At 42.6% G+C, this 21,410-nt stretch overlaps 3 protein-coding genes across 10 annotated transcripts in view; all 3 read right to left on the bottom strand.

The window, feature by feature from the left end:
- LOC116594372 (ankyrin repeat domain-containing protein 26-like) overlaps positions 1-3,676 on the bottom strand; it is a 193,280-nt gene extending 189,604 nt beyond the window's left edge. For both annotated transcript variants that reach the window (XM_032349718.1, XM_032349716.1), the window contains exon 1: positions 3,584-3,676. In XM_032349718.1, the coding sequence (XP_032205609.1) occupies positions 3,584-3,635 (52 nt within the window). In that variant the 5' untranslated portion in view covers positions 3,636-3,676. The remainder of the gene's footprint in view (positions 1-3,583) is intronic.
- The window catches only part of LOC116594363 (ankyrin repeat domain-containing protein 26-like), a 636,289-nt gene that overhangs the window by 380,571 nt on the left and 234,308 nt on the right, over positions 1-21,410 (bottom strand). The window lies entirely within an intron of this gene.
- Positions 8,243-20,171, bottom strand: LOC116594376 (putative ankyrin repeat domain-containing protein 20A5). Its single transcript, XM_032349722.1, has 3 exons — positions 19,671-20,171; positions 8,626-8,740; positions 8,243-8,474 (listed from the first exon to the last, which is right to left on the bottom strand). Exons 1-3 carry the CDS (start codon positions 19,913-19,915, stop codon positions 8,280-8,282), a joined length of 555 nt encoding a protein of 184 aa, XP_032205613.1. The 5' UTR covers positions 19,916-20,171; the 3' UTR covers positions 8,243-8,279.

Genomic DNA, 21,410 nt, shown 5'->3' with positions numbered 1-21,410 from the left:
AAGATCAAAAGCTTCTGCACAGCAAAGAAAACAGTCAACAAAACAGAGACAGAACCCACGGAATGGGGAAGATATTTGCAAATGACAGTACCCAAGATCTAGAAAGAACGTCTCAAACTCAGCACACACAAAACAGATAACTATGTCAAAAAATGGGCAGAAGACATGTACAGACACTTCTCCAATGAAGACATACAGATGGCTATCAGACACATGAAAAAATGTTCATCATCACTAGCCATCAGGGAGATTTAAATTAAAACCACATTGAGATACCAACTTACACCAGTTAGAATGGCCAAAATTAGAAAGACAAGAAACAACATGTGTTGGAGAGCATGTGGAGGAAGGGGAACCTTCTTACACTGTTGATGGGAATGCAAGTTGGTGCAGCCACTTTGGAGAACAGTGTGGTGATTCCTCAAGAAATTAAAAATAGAGCTTCCCTATGACCCTGCAATTGCACTACTGGGCATTTACCCCAAAGAAACAGATGTAGTGAAAAGAAGGGCCATATGTACCCCAATGTTCATTGCAGAAATGGCCACGGTCGCCAAACTGTGGAAAGAACCAAGATGCCCTTCAATGGATGAATGGATAAAGAAGAAGTGGTCCATATTCACTATGGAGTATTATGCCTCCATCAGAAAGGATGAATACCCACCTTTTGTAGCAACATGCCGGGACTAGAAGAGATTATGCTAAGTGAAATAAGTCAAGCAGAGAGAGTCAATTATCATATGGTTTCACTTATTTCTGGAGCATAAAAAATAACATGGAAGACATGGGGAGATGGAGAGGAGAAGGGAGTTGAGGAAAATTGGAGGGGGAGATGAACCATGAGAGACCATGGACTCTGAAAAACAATCTGAGGGTTTTGAAGGGGTGGGGGGTGGGAGGTTGGGGGATCCAGGTGGTGGGTATTATGGAAGGTACATATTGCATGGAGCACTGGGTAGGGTGCATACACAATGAATTCTGTTACACTGAAAAGAAATTTTAAAAGTAATAGAAAGATATTAAGAAAGAAAAAAAAATAGGGGCTCCTGGGTGGCTCAGTTGGGTAAGCATCTGCCTTCAGCTCAGGTCAAGATCCCTGGACCCTGGGATTGAGTCCCCCATTGGGCTCCCTGCTCAGTGGGAAACCTGTTTCTCCCTGTCCCTCTGCCTGTGCTCTCTCACTTTCTCTTTCTCTGTCAAATAAGTAAAATCGAGAGGTGGGGGAGAGAAAGAGAAAGAAAGCCAGACAGTGAACTTATACAATTTACACATTCAGGTTTTTTTTTTTCCCCACTGTTCTTTCATTATCAAAACTTTTTTACTCTGACTTCATCTATGTGACCACCAAAAGTACTTCACTCTGAAAAGTCTTACCTGGATTGTTCTTTTGCGAAAAATTTTTAAGTCTTTCTTCTGTATGTTTGGCAATTATTTGGTGATTGCTACATATAAAAAGGGTGATAAACAATGTTACTCTTTTAATACTGATATGAAAAACATTTACCAAATATATCAAATTCATAAGTGTATTTGAAATAATATCACAGCTAGTATCAAAACTTAAATTAACCCATATACTTCAAAGTAAGGTGAACTAGTCATGAAGTAGTAATTTAGCAATTAGTAGTGTTAGCTTGCCATAATGGAACGTGTCTTGAACTCAGTGGTCCTAACTCTATAACCAAAGCCATTTGCTCTTGGAGGAGCCACTTCTCTCTGTCTCCAAGTCTTCCTCTATAAAACAGGCATCTTACTGCCTTATTTCACAATGTTGTTAAGAGGATTTAAAGAAATATTTTACCCAAAACATGGCCTCTCAAGAAAGGTGATGCCCACCACTCTTGGAAGGTCAGTATGAGACCTTTCATCACCTCATAAGAAAAGGCACTCTGCAGGATTTAAATCAGGCTTGAGATACAGGCCTAGTAACAAAGGAGAAAGGAAAGTCCAGGCTCTTCCTGTAGCATTATTTGAACCTCTTTAAGAGCTTAGAAGGGTCCCAACTATCATCTGCTAGCAAGATAGACAAGCAAAATCCTCAAGTGGTACTTCGTTATGAAGGTCTGCACAAACATATGGGCTTCACGTAAGACTTTTGAGTGTGAAGGGAAGGGTGTGTGTGGCTAAAGCCAGGGGGCCCAGCAGCCAGAACAGGGTGCTGGTGCCTTGGAATAGCAGCTGAGCATATAAGCATATGTTGTAAACTAAAAAATGTTGTAACTTTGAAGTCTCATTGTGGGTCACCATGAAGACTGGGGAATGCAGATCAGCAAGGGCTTCGTGGGAGCAAAGGTCAATCATAACCAGACTACAGGGGGAAAAAATTGCCTTCTAGAGGACAGGTCTGTATAAAAAGTTATTTGCAGGGGTGCCAGGGTGGCTCAGTCATTTAAGTGTCTGCCTTCAGCTCCGTCATGATCTTGGGGTCCTGGAATTGAGCCCCACTCAATTTCTACTCTGGAATTGAGCCCCACTCTGGCTGCCTACTCAACCCCTCTCCCTGCTCATGCTCATGCTCTTGCTCTCTCTCTCTCTCTCAAAAAATTAATTCTTTATTTTTCTTTCTTTCCCTTTTTAAGATATTTGTTTGTTTATTTATTTATTTATTTATTTGAGAAAGAGAATGAGAGAGGGAGAGAGAGAACATGAAAGAGGGGAGGGTCAGAAGGAGAAGCAGACTCCCCTCTGAGCAGGGAGCCCACCTGGGGGGACTCAACCCTGGGACTTCAGGATCATGACCTGAGCCAAAGACAGTTGCTTAACCAACTGAGTCACCAAGGCACCACACAGCAATATTGCAGCAATAGAATCAAAGGAAACAAGGGAATGATAAGAATGTCCTCTTTTCCCTCCAAATGACTTGAGAAAGAGGATGGTCTCTTTGGTCTTTGGGAACTCTTTAGGTTCTTGGAAAATTCAAAGGGAAAAGAATAGGAGATAACCCTCAAGGGAAAGGATAGGGTTTTCTACTAAACTGAGCATCTCAGGACCCAAGTAACTAGTTGGGGGGGGGAGTGATGTTGGGGCACCTAGGTGGCTCACTTGGCACTTGGTTAAGCATCTGCACTCAGCTTGGGTCACAGTCTTGGGGTCCTGGGATTGAGACCCACATCAGGCTCCCTGCTCAGCAGGAATTCTGCTTCTTCCTCTGTCCCTACTCTGCCCCTCTATGAAATAATTATAAATGAAATCTACAAAGAAAGGAAAGGAGGAGAGGGAGGGAGGAGAGGGAGGAAGGGAGGGAGGCAGGAAGCAATAAACACACAAATGTAACATTCTTTGTACCCCATGCATAACAGTTATCCTTGGAATGAAACAGATACAGTTAGGATCCCTAAAGATAAAGGTCTCGATAGTCCTGAGATAAAAAAAAAAAAAAAAAAAAAAAAATCCGGCACTCATTTCTAATGCTGACTAGTGTAGCCTTTGTCTTGGTTTCTGGCAAGTGACATGGGCTAACTCATGGCGGTCCCCAAATTGCCGGAATCAAACTAGGAACGCTCATCTGTTACATAAGAACTAAGAGTTCAATTATTTTAAACTTCACTTTAGTAATAACTAACATTTTAAAGTAAACACTTACCCATCAAATCCACTAAAAAGAGCATAGTCTCCTGCCGTCCATCCACGTTCATCTCGAGAAGAGGTATTAACACCTTGCTGAAGAAGAAGCCTGACTATATCTGGAGATTCAGATGGTGCGGCAAGCATGAGGGCTGTTCTAAAATAACAGAGACATAACTTCACCCTTAGGAACTTAGGGTTATCTAAACAGCAAATTTCATACACTTTACCAGGTTAATATCTTGCCTGTCGGTACAGAATTGACCATTAACAACTTCAGGTGTTTATCTTTGTAAATTACCTCCATGGCTAAAATTAAAAGACAAAAAAGAAGCCTCTTGTCCCACCTGGGTATGATAGTAGAAGTTGCTAGTTTAAAGTCATTTGATGAACAAGAAACTATGCTGAGGTCACTTAACTGAACGAGTGAAGATTTTAAAAAAGAATTCCCCATTTTTTTTCCTTAAGCTGATTCAGTGTATTTCCAAGTCTTCTAGAGGACAGGTCTGTATAAAAAGTTATTTGCAGGGGTGCCTGGGTGGCTCAGTGGGTTAAGCCTCTGCCTTCAGCTCAGGTCATGACCTTAGGGTCCTGGGATTGAGCCCCACATTGGCCTCTCTGCTCAGTGTGGAGCCTGCTTTCCCTCCCTCTCTGCCTGCCTCTCTGGCTACTTGTGATCTCTGCCTGTCAAATAAATAAATAATACCTTTTTTAAAAAAATTTATTTGCAGGGGTGTTTCGGTGTTTCAGTCATTTAAATGTCTGCCTTCAGCTCAGTCATGAACTTGGGGTCGTAGAAGTGAGCCCCACATCTGGCTCCCTGCTCTAACCCCTTCCACTGCTCATGTTTTCTCTCTCTCTCTCTCTCTCCCTCTCTCTCTCAAAAAATAAAATCTTTAAAAATAAAAAAAAAGCTACTTGCAGGCTTAAAATAACATTCATACTAACCGTAATAAAAGAGTATAGTTGCAGTTAATGGTACTAAAATAAGCATGGTTAGGCACAAAATTAAATACTATATATATAAGATATTATTTACACACAACAACCCTTGAAGGATATATTATTGTTCTTTTCATATCAGAGAACGTATCTGGTGATGATAAGTAATGTTTCCAGAGTCACATACCCAGCAAGTAGGAAAGGAATTAAACCTAGTCTTGTGTCTATCTAAAGTCCATCTCTTTTCTCTTTATCATCAACCTATGATTTGTCCTCACAAAAAGAAAAATCTATTCCATTAAAGTTATCTTTCATCCTTCTACCCTTATCAATGAAAAAAAAATATATATATATATATAACACATGAAAAAGGATGATAAGCCCACCCTATCTGGTAATAGTAATTAATAATCACTTAGGGATGATCTAACATCAGTATTCTTTAAAAAAAAATTTAAAGCAAGGAGTCATCCAAAAGATAAAACAACTCCTATTTATGTTTAATATGCATCTTTTAAGGAAAATGTATATGAAGTAGAAGTTTCTAAAAAATACTATAAAAGGGTTAAGAAGTTTAATATTGTGTCATAAAATAAAAGGAGTCCATACTTTATAATAAAACTAATATGAAACCCTTTTAGCTAACATAAAATCATATGGCAGAAAAAAAAAGACTGCAAATCACATTAGTCAATAATAGGAAGGAGGGACGCCTGGGTGGCTCAGCTGGTTAAGCGGCTGCCTTCGGCTCAGGTCATGATCCCAGCGTCCTGGGATCGAGTCCCACATCGGGCTCCTTGCTCAGCAGGGAGCCTGCTTCTCCCTCTGCCTCTGCCTGCCACTCTGTCTGCTTGTGCTCACTCTCACTCCTCTCTCTCTCTCTGACAAATAAATAAATAAAATCTTTAAAAAAATAAATAAATAAAAAATAATAGGAAGGAATATAAATTCTGCGTACTCTGTTCTTCATGTTGCCCCATCAGAATGATTGCTTTCTTCCTAACTGATGACATGTCAACATTTTTCACTATATAATTATAAATTAATCCTCTTCTTAAGTTACTCTTTCTGACTTAATTATTACCACCCTAGAACAATATACGGTTTAAAAAAAAAACTACTACTGTACCTTTTAAACTTATCAACCACATGTACATCTGCTTTTTTTCTAATTAACAATTCCACCATTTTGTGATTGTTTTCATTTACAGCAAGTAAAAATGGTGTGAATTCGACCTGTAAAAGTGTAAAAACAATTTATAATTTACAAAATTACATATTTCCATACTGAATTTTAAAACCTATAAAGGATCCTCTAACCTTAAACACATATATAAGTACTCTCAACCCCCCACCTTCCCCAGCCCTCCATCTTCCCCACCCCCTCCCACCACCCCTACCCCCCCACCCCTCACCCCCTCTTTCACCAGCCGCTCCTTCTCTTGGCAATAGCCCTCCTCAGGGGGCCCGGGCAGCTCAATCTGAGGGTCTGCCTTCAGCTCAGGTCCCAAGCCCAGGGTTCTGGGATCCAGCCTCACGTCAGGCTCCCTGCTCAGTGGGGAGTCAGCTTCTCCTTCTCCCTCTGCTGCACCCCTCTGCTCACGTCTCTCTCCCACTCTCTCTCTCTCAAATAAATAAATATTTTTGAAAAAAATAAAATAAATTAAATTAAGTTAAATAGCCCTCCTCCACCTCTTCAACAGATTAACTGTAGTCATTCTCCAAATCTTACGTCAAACATTGACCAGTTCCAAGAATCTCAGCTTCTAGCACAGCATTTATCACTGTATACGCCACTTATGTTATTGCACCCATCAAAACCAAGAGCTTCTTGAGGGAAGGGACTATTTTTTTATCTCTATATCTCCAAACTCTAAAACATAGCTGTAAGAGCCTAAAGTATTTTTACTGAGCTAACACCCTAAATGATTATCTCTGGAGTAGTGTTTCTTAAATTATATTCCAAAGAAGGTGGAAGGTGGAAGGTGAGGACTGCACCTCAATAGAAAGATTCAATGATCCTCTATGTTTGAGAAATATTACAGAACTATACATTAATTCTAGCACAAAAGAAATTGGTTTAAATTTGCTTATTCCCATTTGACAATACTTTCATGGCAAACATTAACATTTAAGAAATTAGTTTCAGGGATACAGTGTCAAGAGCTTTCCAATAAAGGTGAAGCTTTTCTCCAGGTTATACCAACATGCTTTATTCTCTTCTATCAATGGTATCAGGATCCCAGATGTCAACATAAAGCACTCTTGCTCCAAATGGGTTACTAAGGAGAGGGACTCTGAATTAAAAGTGCAGCTCTGGGGCATCTGGGTGGATCAGTCAGTTAAGCATCTGCCTTTGGTTCAGGTCATGTTTTCTTGGGGTCCTGGGATCCAGCCCTGCATCCAGCTCCCCTACTTTTCCCTCTCCCCTGCCCTTCCTCCCTACTCATGTGTGTTCGCTCTCACACTCTCTCTCAAATACATAAAATCTTTCTTTAAAAAAAGTTCATTAAAGTTAAATCTTAAAACTTCAAATAACTGACTTGACAGTTTACAGCACTGTTAGCCAAAGCTGGCCTCTTTCAAAACTTGAAGAAAACCAACACTCGGGTCAATGAAAACTTAATAACTATAATCAATTGTAAATAATTGCTGCATTTAAGAATGAAAATGTATCAAAGACTAGTATTAATATCGACTGAATCATAGAGACATAGATCACTTCTCTATCCCTATAATTAGATCATGGTCTTAGAGAAGAATAAGGCATATTCCATGTAAAATTACTCAGAATTACTAATTGGGTTAGAAGTCAAGGCAGAAAAATTCCTGCTATGTGAAGAACATGCTTCTCTTCTTATAAGTCTGTGTATGTGCTTTCTTCCTGCTTTCTTTCTTTACAGTCCCTACAAAAATGTATTTCCAAAAAGTGCGCTCAAGAAAAAAAAAATTAAAAATAAAAATAAAGTGAAATCTTAGACAATGAAGTTATTTCAAAATATTTTCATTCAGGGAATGCTCGAGATTCTATGTATGAAAAATTGACCCTATCTATGTCAATCAACAGTGCTTCCTTAAGGGCAATGGTAGGAGGTAAGACATGTCAAAGAAATAACAAATGGAAGAGTGAGTGTGGTCCCCCTCGACTCCCCATGCACAGCTACTACCCCCTGAGGACCTACACAATGCTGAGCAGGAACTACTCTGTAAAATGGGAGACCCCAGTGCGGGACATGGCAGGCAGAGTGGCTATGAGCACAAGTACATGCCCCTGGAGGATGTCATGACCCGATCCCCGTGCTCTCATCTTCAGAACCTTGGGGCCTGGAGTGCCCGGGGCCTGCAACCTGCTGCTTTCTCCTCCCACTCGCACTCACCCAAGTTACCCCACTGAGTCATGGTCTCCCACCCCTTCCCAGCAGCACCTGTTTCCTAAGCGCCTGCACAGCACCCAGCCTCCATCATCACCTCACTCCCCTCAGGCCTTCAAGCCATTGTGGGCTCTGAGCCCACCATCCACTCCCAAGCACTAATGGGAAGATTCGCCTCCTGGGGTGGAAGGGCGGCTGGGAAACAGAACTCTGCCCTTTCCGTGGCCTTCATCGTTCTCTAGTCCTCCCTGCCCTGGCTTTGGAGTTGTTTCCCTGGTGACAGGACTTGATGTATAGAATTCAGTATTTATTATTTATTACATATATGAATAAATATGTAAATAAATGTTTTGTAGCTAAAAAAATTTATATATCTATATATGTTTTAAAATTTCAAATACTTTATAAATAATGTTGACGTACCTTGTTTCTTGCTTCAATATTTGCATCGTATAAAATCAGCTTCTCTACTATTGACATGTTCTCACCAGCAACAGCATAGTGGAGGGCAGTATTGCCAAACTTATCCGTAAGATGTGGATTAGCACCATGTTCTAAAAGAGTAGTTACACATGCCTCTTCCTGGTATTGTACAGCCTGTCAGTAGTATCCCAAGAAACAGAGTGTAAATTCTGGGAATTCAAAGCAAGCATGCTACAACCAATTAGTTACATTTAATTGCAATAGATTTTCATTCTAAGTAATTAAATCAAATCCATCTCAGGCAGACACAGCTGCCACCACACACCTTCATTAGAGGAGTCCTACAGTCTCCATCATAGAGGTCAAGCTTGCATGTCCTCCCTACAAGAAAATCTACCATGTCGGCATGACCGATGGTACAGGCCAGATGGAGAGGCGTCCTATGAAAGTGAAAGAATGTTTTAGGAAATTATAGTGCACTATTTCAAAACATGCAATTAATTCATGTAATTGTAAACTTTAAATAGCATCTTATTCCTTTGACTCAAAAACAAAGATTTCATTTTCTTTTGAGGAAAGTACAATATTTATTAGTGATCCTTCACCATACTAATAAAAGAGCAGGCTATCTGACTAGGTAGAGCGTGACCTCAGGATTCAGCTCAACCTGGGTTTAAATCCTACTTAATAGGATTTAAACTTAATAGTTATGGCTCAGCCTTATCCTCAATTTCCTCATCAAAATAATGGAGATAAAAACAGTTATCTCATGTTCCCTCCCTTGCTCAGTTTGAAGGTCATGTGACTCTTGATCTCAAGGGTCATGAATCCAAGCCTCATGTTGGCTACAGAGATTACTAAAAACTAATAAAAATAAAGAATAGTTATCTCACAAGACCTCGTCACCATGCTTAAATGAGGATCTATGCAAAGTTTGTTTCATATTATTATTATGACTATTACTATTGCTACCATTGTACAAAGACAACACCCCCATTAGGTAAACTGATACAATTATGCCTACTTCTCAGATAGGTTTTAAATATTCACAAGAATACTATATATCAATGATTCTAGGAGGCTCATTTTGTCACCTTTTAGTATCTCTGACATTGGAATGTGATTTATAATTCAAAATGTCTTACAACTATAATTGGCAGAATTTTTTAAGATTTCTTATTGGTATACAAAATGGTGGGGCATCACACAATCAATGTGCCTTACGTTAAATGAAATAATGGTATATACATACAACAGTTCTACTGCAGTTCTAGTCACATGGTTGGCATTTAAATAAATTTTAGTTCTTGAAAGCACTATGGGAAAAGAGGACTAAAATAATGAAGAATTCTTTTTAAGTAAATCTACACTCTGATTTTCAAGAAACTTTAAGCCAAAGGAAACTCAGGATTCAAATAAACAGGAACAGTTTTATTTTTGTACACTATGTATTTTATATATTTTTTATATATGAAATAATACATATTTTATATATCTTATACATAAATATCATATTTAGATATATTTTCATATACATTATATTAAATAATAAATGAAATTATTTTTTTCATTTTATTAGATATTTATAGATCATATGAAAATCAAGAATTACCAATTGTCAATATTAGTATTTAATACCATTATAAATAAATAAATAGCAGATATTTCTTCACCACTTATGAATGATTCACATTTTCCTACTAATATGAAATGTCACCATATTTGGGTGTTTGGCATTTTCTTCTCTGCCCCATTCATTCATCTGTCCTTTCAGCCATTAGTAACCGTGTAATTTGTGGAAACTTAAGATACATTTTGATATCTGGAAGGGCAAATCTACTTATAAAAATTTAAGTTTTTATTTTAATTCCAGTTAACATGCAGTGTTATATTACTTTCAGGTGTACACTCTAGTGATTCCAAAAATTTTCTTAATGTCATCACAATGATAAAAGAGAGCAGGTGTAACACAAAATTCTTAAAACCATGATGATTTTATTTGCTTTATGGAATGTCGCTAAATACAGGAAGAGTACACATTTTGAGAAATATGTCTTCCTAATCACAAACAGAACCATCTTCCCAATTCAAAATTTCTTTCGACAGCCAGTCAGTAAATAACATACAAAGTGGACACAGATTAAAAATTATATATTGGATTTTATCAAAAGAATTTGTAGCCCAGAAGTTGATCTATTATGGGATTAGACCTTTTTTTATAACATTATCGTATAAAAAGATGTCCATTAAAAATAAAATACTGGAGGCGCCTGGGTGGCTCAGTCATTCAGCATCTGCCTTGGGTTCAGGTCCTGATCTCAGGGTCCTAAGATCCAGCCCCACATTGGGCTTTCTGCTGGGGGTGGGGGCTGCTTCCCCCTCTCCCACTCCCTCTGCCATATTCCCTCCCTCTGTGTCTCTCTCTGTCAAATAATAAAATCTTAAAAAATAAAGTAAAATACTGTATATACTTCATTTCTTTTCTATCACTATTGAAATGTGGTTCAATCACATCAAAGCTGTCTCTTAAGTGACCTATACGGGCACTTATGAGTGGGTCCAAAGGCAGTTGAGGATTTTGTTTTGTTGCTCAGCCGGCCTGGGCGCTAGACCCCTTGCTGCCCGGCCTCAGGAGGGAAGATCTCCCAGCACCCTCAGTGATGGGAGGGCTTGGCTCCACAGGCTGAGCCTGGGAAGGAAGGCATTTCTCCAGGTCCCCCCACCTCCTCCCCGCCGTTTGGGGCTGCCAGCTTCAAGGCCCTGTTAGGGTTCGTAATCAAAGGAATGAGACTGATACAAAGCGAAGGTCAAGCAAAGCTTTATTTTGCGCCAAGCATCGAGAATCAAACTGACCAGTCAGGGCTGTCTCACAAAGAGGCGACCCCTCCCAGCCTCACAGACTAACTTTTATAGAGGTAGTGTAGCCGGGCTATACACAGGTGGCCAATGAGATTGAAATAGGTCTGTAACACACAGAGAAAACTGCTAGGTTACACATGGGTGGCCAATTGAATTTCAATTTACCCTGGTAGATATATGTGTGTGCCACTGATTGGATGTCTTCACTTGGCCTGACCCGCCCTTGTATCTAGGCTTTGAAATTAAGTTCCTCTGGGAGGGGCAGAGTCAACCTAAGTTCACTGCATAAACACAAAATGACTCCCTCTGGCTAAGCAGGCCCTTTCATTCCCCCCTTTCCTTTGGAGATTAGTCAAATCCTTGACTTTTCAGCCAGTTCTATGTTCTCCTGTTGTAAGGGGTTATATTGAGCATGTTAAGACTAACATTTTTATCGCTCTAATTTTCTTTTGTACAAATGACATTAGGGCGTTTATAATGCAGGGGCCAAAAAGTACCATTAGTGCATGGTTGGCTGATGTGTTAGCCATTCACCACTTTGTATAACCTTTTCCATTTTTCCTAATTTCGTTCATCTAATTTCCCACCTATACTTTACATAAACAGGTAACAAGAGGAGCAACAATAAACTCATAGTCTTTTGAGTCTTTGCTTTTGTCCAAGGTCAGCGGGGTCCACTGGCAGCGGCTTCCATCTCTGGAAGGCATCCTCGTCCTTGGCTCCTTTGACATGACCCGTGTGAATCCAGGCCCTGATGCCTTCTTTTATTACCGTGGGGGTGGTCAGGATGACAGTAAATGGTCCCTTCCAGTGAGGCTCCAAGTTTCCCACTTGGTGGCGACGTACCCAAACCAAGTCCCCGGGTTGGTAAGGATGTGGTTCCACCTCCATCTCTGTCTCAGTGTGGGCAGTTTGGATCCCTGCGTGGGTTCTTTTTAAGATAGACTGCAATGCCTGCAGTGACTGGAGTACAGACTAATCAGTCATTTCTGCTAGCATGACCCCTTCTGCTAGAAGAACCTCTTGTAGCTGAGGGCAGAGCTGGGGGGTCTCCCGAACATTATTTCAAATGGGGTCACCTTGTTTAACTAGGGTGTACGCTGCACCCTGAGAAGGGCAAAAGAAAGGAGATCTACCCATCTACCGCCAGTCTCCAGAATTAGCTTTGTCAGGGTCTCTTTAAGATTCTGGTTCATTCTGGGGCGCCTGGGTGGCTCAGTGGGTTAAGCCGCTGCCTTCGGCTCAGGTCATGATCTCAGGGTCCTGGGATCAAGTACCGCATCGGGCTCTCTGCTCAGCAGGGAGCCTGCTTCCTCCTCTCTCTCTCTCTCTGCCTGCCTCTCTGCCTACTTGTGATCTCTCTCTGTCAAATAAATAAATAAAATCTTTTAAAAAAAAAGAGTCTGGTTCATTCTCTCTACTTGCTCAGAACTCTGGGGGTGGTAGGCACAATGTAGTTTCCTATTAGTGCCCACAGCATTGGCCAATGCCTGTGAGACTGAACTCACAAATGCAGGGCCATTGTCTGACCCAATCTCAAGAGGCAGCCCAAACCGAGGAATTATTTCTTCTAATAGCTTTTTGGCTACCACTCCTGCCATCTCATGTTTGGCAGAAAAAGCCTCTACCCAGCCTGAAAAGGTATCTACAAAAACTAACATATACTTGTGCCCATATTGTCCGGGTTTCATTTCTGTAAAATCTATTTCCCAATAAATTCCTGGTTCCTCCAAATTACTAAGGAAATGTTGAAAAACAAAAATAAAACTGGCAGCATCATGTTACCTGATTTCAAGATATACTACAAAGCTGTGATCACCAAGACAGCATGGTACTGGCATAAACACAGACACATAGACCAGTGGAACAGAGTAGAGAGCCCAGATATGGACCCTCAACTCTATGGTCAAATAATCTTTGACAAAACAGGAAAAAATACACAGTGGAAAAAAGACAGTCTCTTCAATAAATGGTTCTGGAAAAACTAGACAGCTATATGTAGAAGAATGAAACTCGACCATTCTCTTACACTGTACACAAAGATAAACTCAAAATGGATAAGACCTCAATATGAGACAGGAATCCATCAGAATCCTAGAGAAGAACATAGGCAGTAGTCTCTTCGATATCAGCCACAGCAACTTCTTTTAAGATATGTCTCCAAAGGCAAAGGAAACAAAAGTGAAAATGAACTTTTGGGACTTTATCAAGATTGAGATCTTCTGCGCAGTAAAGGAAACAGTCAACAAAACAAAGAGGCAACCCACGGAATGTGAGGAGATATTTGCAAATGACAATATAGACAAAAGGTTGATATCTAGCATCTATAAATAATTCCTCAAACTCAACACACACAAAAGAGACAATCATATAAAGAAATGGGTAGAAGATATGAGCAGACCCTTCTCCAATGAAGACATACAGATGGCTATCAGACACATGAAAAAATGTTCATCATCACTAGCCACCAGGGAGATGCAAATTAAAACTACATTGAGATACCACCTTAAACCAGTTAGAATGGCCAAAATTAGCAAGACAGGAAACAACATGTGTTGGAGAGGATGTGGAGAAAGGGCAACCCTCTTACACTGTTGGTGGGAATGCAAGTTGGTGCAGCCACTTTGAATAACAGTGTGGAGTTTCCTTAAGAAATTACAAACAGAGCTTCCCTATGACCCTGCAATTGCACTACTGGGTATTTACCCCAAAGATACAGATGTAGTGAAAAGAAGGGCCATCTGTACCCCAATGTTCATAGCAGAAATGGCCACGGTTGCCAAACTGTGGAAAGAACCAAGATGCCCTTCAACAGATGAATGGATAAGGAAGATGTGGTCCATATACTCTATGGAGTATTATGCCTCCATCAGAAAGGATGAATACCTAACTTTTGTAGCAACATGGCCAGGACTGAAAGAGATTATGCTAAGTGAAATAAGTCAAGCAGAGTCAGTCAATTATCATATAGTTTCACTTATTTGTGGAGCATAACAAATAACATGGAGGACATGGAGAGGAGAAGGGAGTTGAGGGAAACTGGAAGGGGAGGTGAACCATGAGAGACTATGGACTCTGAAAAGCAACCTGAGGGTCTTGAAGGGGCGGGGGGGGTGGGGGGGTGGGGCAACTGGGTGGTGCGTATGAGGGAGGGCACATACTGCATGGAGCACTGGGTGTGGTGTAAAAAAAATGAATACTATTATGCTGAAAAGAAATAAAAAATAAATTTTAAAAATGATAACATTACAAAAAAATTCCTGGTTCCTTACCTCTTTCTCTTTTCCCTCTTCCCATTCTAGTTCCTCCTGCATTTACTCCCTGGCATTTAGTACATCCATCAACTACATCCTGAACCATACGCCCTAATTTAGAAACCTGGAACTGCTTGCCTATAAGCTCCTTGAGTTTTCATGTCCTCAAATGAGTACCCTGATGTATCTGGCCTACTAACTTCTTACCTAGTCTCTGAGGAAAAATTAACTTTCCTGTTTTAGTCTTAGCCCAATCCCCCTTATGGTCTAATTTAGGCCATTTTTGTAAATACTTTAAATCTTCTTCTGAATAGTTCAGTTTTTCTGATAGGGCTGGAGCCAGAAGTGTAACCAGCTCCTGCACTGTTGTTTTGGGCTGCTTGCTTTGCAGCTTCATCTGCTAATTGGTTTCCTTTTGAAATCAGATCTGTCTCCTTTTGGTATCCTGGGCAGTGCATAACGGCCACCTCTTTTGAGTCCCAAATAGCTTGGAGGAGAGCCAGTATTTCTCATCTGATTTTAATTCTTTTTCCTTCTGCTGTTAATAGGCCCCTTTCTTTATGAATAGCCCCATGTATATGGAGAGTAGCAAAGGCATACCTGCTGTCCGTATAGATGTTGGCAGTTTTACCTTTGGCCATCTGCAGCGCCTTGGTGAGTGCAATCAGCTCCACTTTTTGCACCGATGTTCCGTGTGGCAGAGCTGCTGTCCAGAGTTCCTGCTCAGGGGAAACCACCGCAGCCCCTGCATACCTATTTCCATCTGTGAACAGAGTCCCCTCCGCATCCAGAAGGGGAATATCTCTGAGGTCCGGCCTTACTTCTGTGACTTGGGTTAGGACCTCCCCGCAGTCATGTAGGTGGTCAGCCAGCTCCTCTGGCAGCAGCGTGGCTGGATTTAGCATCATCAGGGGCCAGAAGGTCACACTTGGAGGAGGAGGCCCTGATAGCCTGTCACTCGGGCGTTCATCATTCATCGGTCTGGTGGATTCTGGAGAAGGCCCTCAGAAGTGTGGGTGGTGGTCAAGATGAGATTTTGACCCAAAGTCAATTTACTTGCATCCTTGACCAGGAGGGCCATGGCAGCAATTATGCGGAGGCAAAGGGGAACCCAGCTGCTACTGGATCTAGTTTCTTGCTAAGATAGGCTACTGGCCTTTGCCAAGCCTCCAGAGTCTGAGTCAAAACTCCTTTGGCCACCTCTGCTTTTTCATCCACATACAAGTGGAAGGGCTTCTGGGATGGCCAATGCTGGGGCACTCAGTAAGGCTGTTTGTAATTCCCAAGATGCTCCTTCTGCCTCAGCTGTCCACTCTATCATAGTGAGCCCCCCTTTTGCCAGTTCATAGAGAGGTCAGGCAATCTCTGTAGACTGCAGTATCCACAGCCTACAGTAGCCCACCATCCCAAGAAACTCCCTCACTTGTCAGGACGTGGTGGGGCGGGGGTATTGGGTGATCACCTGTTTCCTGGACTCAGACAGTGAATGCACTCCCTCGTGGAGATCAAAGCCTAGATAAGTAGCATGGCTCTGACAGAGCTGTGCTTTCTTTGCTGACATGTGATACCCTTTTCCTGCAGAATCTGTAAGTGAGCTCTCATCCCCACAAACATGACTCATAGTCCTCAGCGGCTATTAGCAAGTTATCAACATACTGTAACAGAGTGACTCCCGGGTTGGAGGTTCTATACTCATGCAAATACTCATGCAGGGCCTCGTTGAAGATAGTGGGTGAATTCTTGAACCCTTGGGGAAGTCTTGTCCAGGTGAGTTGGCCTTGAAATCCTTCCTGTGGATCGGACCACTCAAAAGTAAAGAAAAGGCTGAGACTTCCTTGCTAAAGATATGCAGAAAAATGCATCTTTGATATCTAAGATGGTCTAAACAGTTCTTTCGGGGCCCAGAAGGGAGAGGAGGGTATAGGGATCAGGCCCCATTGGGTGGATATCTTCAACCCCTTTATTAACTGCCCGCAAGTCATGAACAGGCCAGTACTCCCCAGTCTCGGCCTTTTTGTTGGGCAGCAAAGGTGTGTTCCTCGGAGACTTGCAGGGAACTAGGATCCCGTCTCCTCAGAGGCGGTTAATGTGTTCTCTGATCCCTTCCTTTGCTTCCCAGGGAAGGGAGTACTGCCAGACACAAACAACCACGGCTATTGCTTTTTAATTGTACCACCACTGGAGGCTGTCCCTTGGCCAAGCCAGGGGGCTTCTCTTCTGCCCAGACTTCAGGAAACTAGAAATGTAGGGTTTGGAGAAGGCTCCCATCTCTTGTCTCCTCTGGTTCTGAGACTGGCTCGTAAAGAAGGTATTCATCTACTCCTGCCACAAACATCTGCACAGTTGTCCATTTATGTCTTTCTATGCCATTCACCCCTTGTATCAAGACTTCCTCTCCAGATAGTTTTCCCATAGGTTTCAACTGATTTTCCCTCCACTTCAATTTTTACCTGAGGTTCGCGGAGGGGCTCTGAACCACGGCCCCTTCAGTCTCTGGAGGCCAGCATGGTCATCTTCCTTTTGGGGCACTCCCTGGCCCAATGCCCTTTTTCCTTACAGTAAGCGCACTGATCTGAATCTACGTCTTCCTGCCTGCATTCTCTGTGCTTAGGCTTTTCCTTCCATTTACCACCCCCTACCTGCCTCATTGTAAGGCCAAAAACTTCCTCCTGTGCATCCCTGTTGTTAAACACCTTTTCTGCTATTCCCACTCACTCAGTCAGATTCTTCCCTTCAAATCCTTCAATTTTCTGAAGTTTCCTCCCTATATCTGGGGCTGACTGACTGGCAAAAACATGATCGTCTAAACGAGCTATCATGCAACTTCCCTCAAGTTTACCTCAAGTTTTCTAGCTTAGGTAAACAAGCATTTAAAAACAATCAAATGTAGAATTTAACATCCATAAAGGTGTGTTATTAAAACGTAATTTTTCTCTCTAAAATAACCCTCATTTCCAGAGATAGCCAAATCAGGACTAATTTATTTGAAAAACAAGTCCAGTTTTAACATACTTGGCCTAGTTATTTACATAAGCTCCGCAAGAACAGTGAGTGATCATATAAATCTTTTAGAATCTCCTTTGCTGGAACTTCTCATATGGAATCTCTAGGTTGAACTTATAGTAGCCTCTCCAGGCCAGAAGCCCAGCCACGTACTTGCCATCAGACATGCCTGCAATACCTCTCGATTTGGGCAAATTCCTCTTCCTGAGGTCCCCAAAGTATCCAGAGGTTCCTGCACCTGCCAGGAAGTGATATCCTTTACTCGCCTGGTGAGGCTGCTGGGAACTCTGTAAGCAAGGTATCAGGCCAACAGTACCAAAGGGCTTTCAGGCCCCAGGTTTTTTAAAGTCAACCTTACTTCCTTTAAGCTGTCTAGTCATAGCTGAGTCTTTTCAAATATGACATTCCAGTCAAAGCCTTGGTAAAATAACCAGTGTTTCCAATGGTGTCTTGTTACAAGGAGAACAGATTCTTATGGAACTTATGCAAATGACTGATTGCCATGGAAGAAAGAATACTTGCTGAGACCTTTCGGTTTCAGAGGGTTCAGATAGAGAGAAAGAGTCGAATACCTTGATTTGTTAACAAATGACTACTTTTACATCTCTGTAAGTTACAGATAACTTAAGATAAAGTTTAACGAGCCTGGAAGAGCAAACACTACAGAACCAGTAATGTTTAAAATAAGACAAAACATCAAGAGATACAACACTACAATCTTTCAGCTCATCTAGTCCCATGTTACTAATTCTGGTTTAGTCTGAATGCAGCTTTTACTTCTGGCAATTCTTACCCATTTTAGTTCCAGGATTTTAACATATCAAAGACCTGTATTTGTTCTGAAAGTCTTCCCATATGAATTTCCTTTAAGGCGGAAGTCATTTTACAAGAGAATTCTTAGAAGGCAAATTTATGAATCAGTTAAGTACAAAACGTGTTCACCAGCAGATTTCAAAAGCACAAACACAGTTCCAGCAACCAACGCTCTAGCATTTTATCCCATTTGGTTAAGACCTAGATGTACAACAAATTTAATTCCATTTGTCATTCAAGCAAACCCTCAAACTTTCACAGTTTCAGGTTACCAAAGACTTTGAGAGCTCCTTAACAATTACCCATTAAGACCCTGAGACAGACAATTAACCATCAGTTTAGTCACCACTTTGCTAACAGATTTCATGTTCCACCTGGGCCCACTCCACTTCAGACGCCATGCTCTCCTGCCAGCAAGGGGGAGGGGCTAGGCAGTCCACATCAGGCTACAGAAGACAGGAACTGCCCCAAAACAAAGAGAGTTTCAGCAGCTGCTTGGGAATATTCCTTAACGTCTCTGTCTCGAGTTAGACTAACCACAGTCGGCTCCAGTTATAGCAATTAAAAGTCAGAGTCCCCTCACTCTCTGCTTGCCCCATTTCTTCAAACACAGCAAACAACACAACATACAACAACAACAACAAAACAAAACAAAGACAACTGCAGGCCTGTGGTCCTGACACAGGTGGGGATTTTCTAGGGGGACTTGAACCCCCTGGACACCTAGGGGGACTCAAACTCCCTGGCTGCCTATGGGGACTCAAACCCCCTGGAGACCTACCAGTGGAGGGAAGGGGCATCCCCACATCCACTCTAGCCCTGGGGAGCATGGCTGCTCCAGCTTCTCCCTGGTGGGCCATACCCTGGAGCTCCACAACCCAGACAGACAGGATCCCGTGATCTTACCTCCAGAGGCTTTTCCCAGAAATATGATGCTGGCTCAGTGCTCGTCATTTGTTCCCGGACAATCCCGTAATCAAAGGAACGAGACTGATACAAAGCAAAGGTCAAGCAAAGCTTTATTCCGCGCCAAGCATCGAGAATCAAACTGCTCAGGGACGTCTCTTGCAAAGAGATGACCCCTCCCAGCCTCACAGACTTTTCTAGATGTCGTTTAGCCAGGCTATACAAAGGTGGCCAATGAGATTGTGATACACAGAGAAAATTGCACAATCATGCTAGGTCTGCAACACACAGAGAAACTGCCCGGTAAATTGAATTTCAATTTACCCTAGTAGATATATGGATGGCCAACTGAATTTCAATTTACCCTAGTAGATATATGCGCACCCTACTGATTGGATGTCTTCACCTGGCCTGACCTGCCCTTGTATCTAGCCTTTGCAAGTAAGTTCCTCTGGGAGGGGTGGGGTCAATCTAAGTTCACTACATAAACACAAAATGACTCCCTCTGGCTAAGCAGGCCCTTAATGCCTATTACCTTTTCCTCTTGTCTCTTTTATTCACATCTTGCCCACGCAGTAGCAACCGCTGCATTTTGCATATGTTGTCCATGACAGCAACTTTGTGGATCTTTTTGAGCTCTTTCACGCGGATGTTATACCGGGGCTGGGTATCCGTGACTTCCTCCTTGTGAACGGAAGCCATCAAGTCATTCATCAGCTCCATGTCAAAGGGCGAGGATGAACACACCTTCCCAGTCCGGAAACCAAAAAACTTCTTCATTGCAAAGCCTAGAGGCTTAACCAACACTCCACTTTCCGCTCAGCTCTTCGCCGCTTCTAGACACCAGCACCAGTGCTAGAGATAAGCCAAACGAACCGAGCAACAGTTTGGAATCTTGGAGCACCTAACAACCGTTAACTATGACGCCAAGCACAAATGCGCTTGCGCACCTCTGAATCCCGCGTGGCTGCGCCTGCGCATAAAGGGCAGCGACTAAAGGTGCCCAAAGCGCATGTGCGAGGCCCAAGCCTCTCAGATCTCAGTGTGGCAGGGCCTCGGCTGGGCTCGCGGCTAGGGGCGGCCAGGGGCGCCGGGGCCTCCGCTCGGCTCGCGGCTAGGGGCGGCGGGGCGCCGGGGCCTCCGCTCGGCTCGCGGCTAGGGGCGGCGGGGCGCCGGGGCCTCCGCTCGCGGCTAGGGGCGGCGGGGCGCCGGGGCCTCCGCTCGGCTCGCGGCTAGGGGCACCGGGGCCTCCGCTTGGCTCGCGGCTAGGGGAGCCGGGCCTCCGCGCGGCTAGGGGAGGTGGGGCCTCCGTTCAGCTCGCCGCTCCAAGGCTATAAATCTGGATAATAATATTTTAAAGACTCTGAAGACCTACAACAAACTAAGAAGTGTTTATTCATGAAAATTACTGAAGTTTGATTAGAGTTGTGTGAGTCTGTGCTGTGCTCTCACTTCCCATGCCAGAAACCTGTCACTTAGAGAAGGGACTTGCCTGACCTGAGGCAGAGTAAGTCAAAGAGATGGCCTCCATGCTAAGCAGACAGGGTTCTCTAGCCTGAGGTTGCAGTGCTGTTTGGGGGAAACAAGGTAAGAGTAGCAAGGTACTTAACTGTAAGCTCTGAGAGGTCAGAGAGCCTTTTGAATGTGATAAGCACTCCACAGAAGCTCCAGGTTTACCCAGGGCATGCAGTTGAAACTGAAGCTGGTTCAAGCCACCCACATACCCATGGTTGCCAAGCCATGCGAATACACGCAAAGAAGCAAAAAGCTTGTTAGAAAGCAAAAACCAGGCAGCCTTGAAAATGACCCAAATGTTGAATGGACTTAGAAGCCCACACAGATCCATCAGCAGAGAAAGCATGAATAATGGGGTCTGCACACAACATCTGCCCAATCGTTGGCTAAATGTGAAAGGATGCAGGCACAGCAGCAACATGTAGGAAGCAAGACTTGAAATTTTAAGAAATGAACAGAGACATCAATGGCTGCACACTGCAGGAGAGACAGACTTCATAAATTTGCTGGAGGCAAGTTATTAAGCAAAACAAGACAACCCCCTGGGGTGGAAATCAGAACCCCTAATTGCTACATCACCTGAAATTTAACAAGATGATAAAACAAAGAGACAAGAAAGGTGACCCTTACTACAAAAAGCATTAAGGAGAAACCATCTAAGTATTTCCAGATGGTAGATTCAGTAAAGATTGAAAAGCAGCTACATGGACATGGTCAAAGACTAATGGAAATAGTGTTGAAAACCATGATGAAAATGACA

Source organism: Mustela erminea, chromosome 6 (assembly GCF_009829155.1).
Source record: "Mustela erminea isolate mMusErm1 chromosome 6, mMusErm1.Pri, whole genome shotgun sequence".
Classification (NCBI taxonomy): domain Eukaryota; kingdom Metazoa; phylum Chordata; class Mammalia; order Carnivora; family Mustelidae; genus Mustela; species Mustela erminea.
Note: the sequence above shows the minus strand (reverse complement) of the source record. Positions and strands in the feature narration are given on the sequence as shown.